Source organism: Ahaetulla prasina, chromosome 2, assembly GCF_028640845.1.
Source record: "Ahaetulla prasina isolate Xishuangbanna chromosome 2, ASM2864084v1, whole genome shotgun sequence".
Classification (NCBI taxonomy): domain Eukaryota; kingdom Metazoa; phylum Chordata; class Lepidosauria; order Squamata; family Colubridae; genus Ahaetulla; species Ahaetulla prasina.
This window is the reverse complement of record NC_080540.1, coordinates 260,091,144-260,099,315: the sequence shown is the minus strand read 5'-3', so window position 1 is coordinate 260,099,315 and position 8,172 is coordinate 260,091,144. Positions and strand designations below refer to the sequence as shown.

The following is an 8,172-nucleotide window of genomic DNA, read 5'->3' as shown; positions in this document are numbered from 1 at the left end:
TCTGGGAGGGGAGGAGTGTTATGTATCTTTAAATATTTAGGCGGGAAACAAGCACGTTGCTGATTGGTTGAAGCCGCCGGTTAAACAGTATATAAAGGGTTGTTTTTCCCCAGCCAGGTTGCTGGGTTCACCATATATTAAAGAGCTGTTGTCACTACCCTGGTCTCCAGCCTCGTTACTTCCCGAACTTAACATAACCCACTCCACAACTTATTTTTATCCCATTTAATGGGTGGAAGAAAAATGCTTCCAAGCCACACACTGAACTGCAGTCAGGTGCAGTGTTTTATGTTCTAGAAATATTTATCAGCTCATGTAGCACCTAATGGGATTCTTGGAAAGGAAATATTGGAAAACAGCACTTTGATTCATAGCAAAATACAGCTACTTTTTATTTCTTAAAAAAAATAATTATTTTAATATTTATGAGGAGTTGGGATCATGGTAGGCCCCAAAGGAGAGATCTACAAGTCCACAGATACTCATGATACCATCTTAGGGATTCTAAGGCTAGTTGGGTAGGAAAATCTGAATTCACGTTCTAGCTTACATGGCCATGATATTGGGTCTAATAATTATTTGAACATGGGGAATAAAATCATTGATCAAATGAGTCTTCTCTTTCAAAAAGAAAGGAAAGTGAATAGGAAAGCCACTCCAAAAAAATTCATTGCTTCTGTTATGAGAAAAATATTTTCTGATCCTTCTGAGTTGCCATCATCCTTTCTCTACTTCCCAAAATTTTAACTTATAGTTAAATGTGTAATTTTGCCTCTGAAAGGAACAATTGCATAAGTAGTTGACATTGATTTCAACAGTAATAAGCTGGATTTTGTCCTGATCAGTACTTAACATAATAACAGAGTTGAAAGGGACCTTGGAGGTCTTCTAGTCCAATCCCCTGCCCAGGCAGGAAACCCTACACCATTTCAGACAAATGGCTATCCAACATTTTCTTAAAAATTTCCAGTGTTGGAGCATTCACAACTTCTGCAGGCAAGTTGTTCCACTTATTGATTGTTCTGTCAGGAAATTTATCCTTAGTTCTAAGTTGCTTCTCTCCTTGATTAGTTTCCACCCATTGCTTCTTGTTCTACCCTCAGGTGCTTTGGAGAATAGTTTGACTGCCTCTTCTTTGTGGCAAACCCCTGAGATATTGGAACACTGCTATCATGTCTCCCCTAGTCCTTCTTTTCATTAAACTAGGCATACCGAGTTCCTGCAACCGTTCTTCATGTTTTAGCCTCCAGTCCCCTAATCATCTTTGTTGCTCTTCTCTGCACTCTTTCTAGAGTCTCAACATCTTTTTTACATCATGGCGACCAAAACTGAATGCAATATTCCAAGTGTGGCCTTACCAAGGCAATATAAAGTGGTATCAACACTTCACGTGATCTTGACTCTATCCCTCTGTTTATGCAGCCCAGAACTGTGTTGGCTTTTTTGGCAGCTGCTGCACACTGCTTGCTCATATCTAAATGATTGTCCACTAGGACTCCAAGATCCCTCTCACAGTTACTACTATTGAGCAAGGTACCACATATATGGTACCTGTGCATTTTGGGTTTTTTGCCTAAATGTAGAACCTTACTTTTTTCACTGTTGAATTTCATTTTGTTAGTAATGAAATTTACTTGTTATCAATGATTCATTTTAATGTCTATGGAGATTCTCAATCATTCAGGTCATGGTTGTCCAAAAGGTGCTTTTCAAAAGGCAATTGGACTGTCTTAGTTTTTCCCCCTAAAATGTTCCGCCTCTCATGAATCTTCTCTGAAAAAGAACTAAGTGAAACATCTTCAAGGGAAAGAAACAAGAAAATCCAGTTGCCTTTTGAAAAGCACCTTTGGGATTGATTTCAATCAACCTTAGTAACCCTTCTTGGGTACATTTCCAGTACAAATATGTTTCCAGATCTTGGATTTGATTTTACTGTATTTTTCTGTTTTTAATGTACCATTGCAGCCATTCTAATGCCATTTGATTTAGAGTGGTTAAAACAGAAAGGATAGAGAACTAGTCTGGTTAAGTGCACCTGCACAAAAGTTTGTCATACTGTACCTCTTACGGATAACTTTGGGGTAGGACCGTAGGGGGTATATACCGCAAGTAGAATATTAACTTGCCATATTAGGCAAAATTAATTTGCTTAATTAAGAAGCAAATTGTTTTTATAAATGACTAGGATGAACTCCTTTTGATACTGCTTTATAGTCATATAGAGGACTGTAAGTCTAAGCTAAAACCTATTTCCAAGAAAGTTGCTTAAATCTTATAACCTTTCTTCAACCTTAGATTTCAGAAGTAAAAATACTGTTACACTATCTGCAATTGCCAATGTTGGTGGTTCTAAACAAGTCATACCTTAATAGCTAAAGTAACACTACTAATATTTAATTGCAAGGGAGATGAATTTCTATAAAACATTATTGAAAGTGTTCAGTTTCTGCAGTTTATTTTATATCTGTTGATTTTTGTCATTGTTTACATATGCACACATATCAATAATGCAACCTTTACTGGAATTCATAATACATACTAGGTCAATATCTAAGTAAAGCTCTTTACAATGAACAGAAAGGACTCTTATTATAACAAACTATCTCATTTTATATTGGACATTTATTTGCAATTAATATGTAGAATATGACAAAATGACGGAAGGTATTAATAATACAATCTTTTTGCATAGCAACAGAAGTAACCCTCTTGCTTCTCTGTGTCTGGAAATATTAAAAAATAAAACTAGTATATGCTGTATTGATGGTCTATGCCTAGATTGGCATAAGTTTGCTTAGTCAGAGCATGGACTGGATTTCTGTGTGTTTGATTTGAACACAAACCCAGAATACCCTTTGGGGCAGAAACATTCTGGGTTGGGAGATAGCAAGGAAAATGCCAGGTAATTGGAAACAGCTAAGTGAAAAAAACAATGAAATGATCAGGGGAGGGCCAGGGGACTGACTGACAGAAGTACAACAGCATAGCTGGGGGGGGGGATAGGTTTCAGGGACATTAGTGGATGGGCTGGCCCACAAATTGTGTAGAGAAAGGGAGACAAGGCCAAGATGCAGCAACCTTTTGTTCTTGCCAGTAAGATGCTTCCATAGTTTTGGACAAAAAGCCTAACAACTCAAGTCCTACAAGTATTCTGTACCGCTGCTCTATTACCTACCTAGAATAGTCTGACTAACCTTCCAAGTATTTGCTTTGTGCACAAAACAAGCAAACACAGTTTCTGGTTTGTGTACGTCCATAAATATTACCAAGTACAAGGAAAAATGTCTGAATTTAGTGAAAACCACAGATTAAACAGTTTACATTGACGTGTTATACTCCTTTGTGTATAAACAAAAAAAATTGTTGTATCCAACAGATTTTGGATGCAAATTACTGAAAGTGCAAACAGTCCCATTTGCTTTGAACATTGACAATATAGTAAAATGAACAAAACCTCAGACAGGCTAAAAATAACCAGTTGAGATATTCCAATATTCCACATCAGCCCTTATGATAAGAGCCAGATCAGTAAAAATAGAATTCATTTACAATGGTAATGTAGTTTTATATGGACTTAAATTCTTACAACTAGATAGGCAATTGGAAAGAACTACAGAGCTCAAAGTGAGCTCTTGAGCAGGTGCAGAGTTGTCTTTTCCTTTCTCCATGTTTTCTGGTAAAGCCTTTGAACACATGACCTGCAGGCAAGTAAACACCCTGGAATCTTTTATTTTACTTTTAAGTTAGTGGAGCGCATTGTGTCGAAAGCCCAAACAGACTTAAGGCCATCCTAATTGTCCAAAGCTCCCTTCTCCTTCCTTTGAGACCTGCTCTCCGAGGACCGTAACTCAGTCTTCTTCAAAATCGGCCCTCGGCCTTAGAATCTGCTCTCGCCAACAGCCCGGCTCTCCTCCTTCTCTAGCTGGATGGCTGTTGCGATGACAGGCGTCTTAGTCTGGCAAGGGCAGAGCCAAAGTTCAGCACGATCCGCGGCCGCCCGTGGCGACAGTCGCTGCCGATGGCGAGCTTGCCGTCTGGGTTGTCCATCGGGGCACCGGCAGAGGCTGCGCTGGAGCCGCCGCGCCCAGGGCCGGTAGCTATGGAACAAGAGGCACACGTAGGGATTGACGGCGCTGTTGGTGGCTGCCATCATGTTGCTCAGGGTCGCCCGGGCTTCGTGGGTGGCGGCCTCGGGAGAGGCAAAAGCTAAGCCCAGCTCCAAAATAAAACGCGGGAAACCGCAGAGGGCAAAGAGCGCGGCGAGCGCCAAAGTCAGCTGCAGCGCCCTGACTCGGGCGCGGGGCAGGCTTCGGGGCTCCGAGGGCGAGCGGGAAGCGCACTTGGAGATCGGCAGAAGCCGCAGAAGAAGCGGCGGGCTGGGGCCGGCGACGCCAGGCAGCTCAAGGCGACAGGGTCCGGCGCCGCCTCCGGGGCCCTCCTGCGACGTCGCCTCCTCCTCCTCAGCTCCAGACGTGCCGAGGGTGGCGACGATGCGACTGCACGTCCTGACCAAGAGGCAGGCGGGAGCTACGAAGCCCGTGACGGCTTCGTACACGGCGTAGACCTGTCCGTGCCATCGGGGCAGCTGAGGGAAGACGCTGAGGCAGCGGCCTCCGGCTTGCGACGGGGCCAACCTGTAAACGAAGGCTTGAGGCAGGGCGAGCAGCAACGCCAAGAGCCAGCCCAGCGCAGCCAGGGCGCTCCGGGCGAGCACGAAAGGCGGCAGCGATTCCTGAGGGGGCGGAGGGCCCGCGGCTAAGCGCTGTCGCTCCAACGCGATAAGAACCAGCATGTGCGACGGCGCCAGCAGCCCCGAGCCTTGCAGAAAACGGAGCAAGCGGCAGGTGGCGTCTCCGGCCGGCCACCCCGCGTCTCCGGCTTCTGCAACGCGCTTGTCCTCTGCTGGAGGCAGCTGGGAGAGCAACGCCAGCCCGCAGCCGTAGAGATCGGCGATGGCCAAGTGAGCCAGGAGGAAATCCATCTTCCGCCGCCTCCTGAACCGACCTCCGCAGCAACACCCTCCGCAGCGGAGTCGGTACAACAACAAGCAGTTGCCCACCAACGCCAGCAGCATGATCGCGCCCGCCCCGATGGTCTGCGCAGGCTGTCCGGGCAAAGCCCAACCAGAGGGCAAAGAAAGATTCAAGTTCGCGGCGGGATGCTGAAGGCTGGATAAGTTGGCTCCCGGAGCTTGGCTGTCTGGCTCGAGCGCATCAGCCATGGCCGCCAAAACTGGGAACAAACTTTACTCTTGGAAAGCAGCCGCACGGATTGTGTGTGGATGGACGTGCCTCGGCAGCATATATAGGGGCTCTGCCTGTCACCTGGCACTCACCGTGGGTGGGCACTCCACGAGAGAGCGAGCCTTCGCGCCTGTGCTCTGCCCACCCCTCAGCCTCCCCCCTCCACCTCCAGTCGCAGTGTTTCACACCCACCTGAACTGAGCCCAGGTTTCTCCGCACACTTTGTGAAGCTGCCTTTCACATCTGAATGAAATCATCGCCTTAACCCTCCCTCCCTCTTTCCTCCACAGACTCCACGATGCTTGTTTGCTTGCTCGGTAGTGTATCTGCCAAAATATGGCCGTGCATCTGAAACCTGTTGAAGAGGATCTCTTTTTTTTTATTATTAGTGATTTGATTTGTATTAGAATCTGTTGAAGGTTTGCAAATGCCTTCACTAGAAACAGAATCACATATGTTTTCATAAGCTTACCAGTGGGGGGGGGGGAGCACCAATTGAGTAAAAAACAACAACCCATAGCTGTCTGGGATACAATTTGATTTTAAAAATTAGCAAGTTAAGTTTTTTTTCAATAGCACACACACATACATTGACCAGGTCCTAAGCTTTTGGATGAAAATGTTGAAAATCTATCCTGTCAAAATAAGCCCAGCTGAACTGAATGGAATTTACTTCTGAACAGCCATATATAAGAGTAAGCTGCTAATGTAACTTGAGCTTTGTAAAAGTAAAATCTATTGACACATTTCAAGATGTTGGCTCAAGTAGCACAAATCCTTGCTCACCGTTGGTTTTAATGTATATACCCTGGTCTGGCTTGAATGCAGGATGTCTGTCAAGCTGCTTTAGACTGGCTAGGCAAGAAATTGGTACAATAAGTTCCAAGGCTGTGAACGCTCTGATAATGAAGCTGTTACAAAAGAGTTCCAGTGGTTGCTATGTATCAAACACAAATCCAAATTATGGTAAAGTCAAGGCTGAAAATCTTGAATTTCTTTCTTCTGTTTATAGTGCAGCCATTCTTGGGTAGGAGGACAGTTTCTAACTATCTTACCTTGATAACAAGACTGGTTTGGTTCAGGTTGTGCTTGGAGTGGAGTGTAACCTTCTAAGAATTGGGTCTCATGTTTGTGATTCCATCCTCCCAGTAAAATTGACTCTTCTCAAGAGAAGAAACTTATGATTTCCCTTTTCTGAGGATTTAAGAAAATGGCTGAGTGCCATGGCCTCATTTCTTTACCATGGTTTTCCACGAAAGGTTCAAACCCTGCCAATGGTTTGGCTTTTAAGAAGTATATATTTTATTTTATAGGAACCTCAATGGTTGATAGTTGCTCATAATATTTTGACACCATTTTATGATTATTTATTGCTTGTGGGTTAGAATTTTGATTGCATTTTGTATTTTATTTGTTAATTGCCCAGAAGCATTTGGAATGCAGTGATACTTTTACTGTGAGAAGTATTTTTTATTAAAATAGTATGAACTCCTTTTTTTATTTCTCCAGATTCCATCTCATTTTTGTCTTTCAGCTTTGTAGAAAAAAGAAAACTCAGGCACACCAAAACTATAAAGCATTTTCATGAGGCAATAAACATGTCTGGCTTCAAATGTGTCACATTTTACATGTGTTCTCATGAAATGCATTTTGTGTGTTTAAATTTTGCTATTTCTTTGATGTCTTTTAAAAGACGTCTGAAAACCAATGATATTTAAAGGAAGTTCATTGTTTCTGGTGATAGCTGAACATGGCAATTTTTATGTATAATGTTAGAAAAGTTTACTAGCAATATTGACTCCCAGTTTTGTAGGTCTATTACATTACTATTATCTCCATTGACCATTTGCATATCTGGAAACAGTCCTCGCCAGCAATTGCCAGAAAAGGGAAGTAAAAAGATGGTTGCTGCTACTTCTTTCTCTTGTTCAGTTTTTAGAAGAGACTGAAATAGAGCATTAGTAAGGGTGACTGATCTACTGGGCCTTTAATTGGGGTACATAGTGGTGCATGGTTGTGATGCCAGTCTGGAATCAGTGAGTAGAACAAAAGCACAGAAAGGTAAGTTGGTTGTCCTAGTATTCCATTTAATAAAAATGACAAGATTAAAGAATTCTATGGCCCTTTTATGTCAGTCAAAGCTATCTTTCTATCCATAATTGATAAAGAACCTGTTTCCAAGTTTCAATCAATTCATAATGGCCCTATTGTCTTTGTAATATGAAATAAAAATTGTATCCCATTGAAAACATGTGTGTATTTTAATGACAAGTATGTATTTTAATAGCAAAGAATTGGTAGCAGTTTTCTCTTGGCAAACACTATTCACTGTTTTCTCTTGGCAAACACTATTCTCTTGGCAAACACTATTCACTTAAAAGCTGGAATAGAACCAGGGTAATGTTTTCTAGCTCTTCAGAATACGACTGTATCTGCTAGTCCACATTCTCCCAGTGGGATTAGCCTGGATGGTTCAATGTAACCAGAAATCTAATAGCAGGATACTATTTCAGAATGTTGGGTGGGACAGAATGACAAGGTTTGCTAGTACTGCTTTTCCAGTCCTTGCAAAAGCTGCTGAAAAATTTATGGGATGCCATTTTTGCCATAATTCTGCCTTGGCTTGATTATTATTTATTGTTTAGTTACAGTAATTTAATTGTAGGCTTTCATTATTTATTTATTTATTTATTTATTTATTTATTAGATTTCTAGACCGCCCTTCTCCTGAAGGACTCAGGGCGGTGTACAGCCTTATTATGAATGACTACAGACCAGTTGCTCTAACATCTGTAGTCATGAAAACCTTTGAAAGGCTAGTGCTTTCCTACCTGAAAACCATCACGAATCCGCTCTTAGACCCCTTGCAATTTGCATACCGAGCAAATAGATCAACAGATGATGCTGTTAATATGGCTCTGCACTACAT

At 42.5% G+C, this 8,172-nt stretch overlaps 1 protein-coding gene across 1 annotated transcript; it reads right to left on the bottom strand.

The window, feature by feature from the left end:
• Positions 1 to 2,444: 2,444 nt before the first annotated feature.
• Positions 2,445 to 7,465, bottom strand: GPR150 (G protein-coupled receptor 150). The gene has a single exon (XM_058169006.1). The coding sequence runs from the start codon at positions 5,219 to 5,221 to the stop codon at positions 3,878 to 3,880; it is 1,344 nt and encodes a 447-aa protein (XP_058024989.1). The 5' UTR covers positions 5,222 to 7,465; the 3' UTR covers positions 2,445 to 3,877.
• Positions 7,466 to 8,172: the final 707 nt, after the last annotated feature.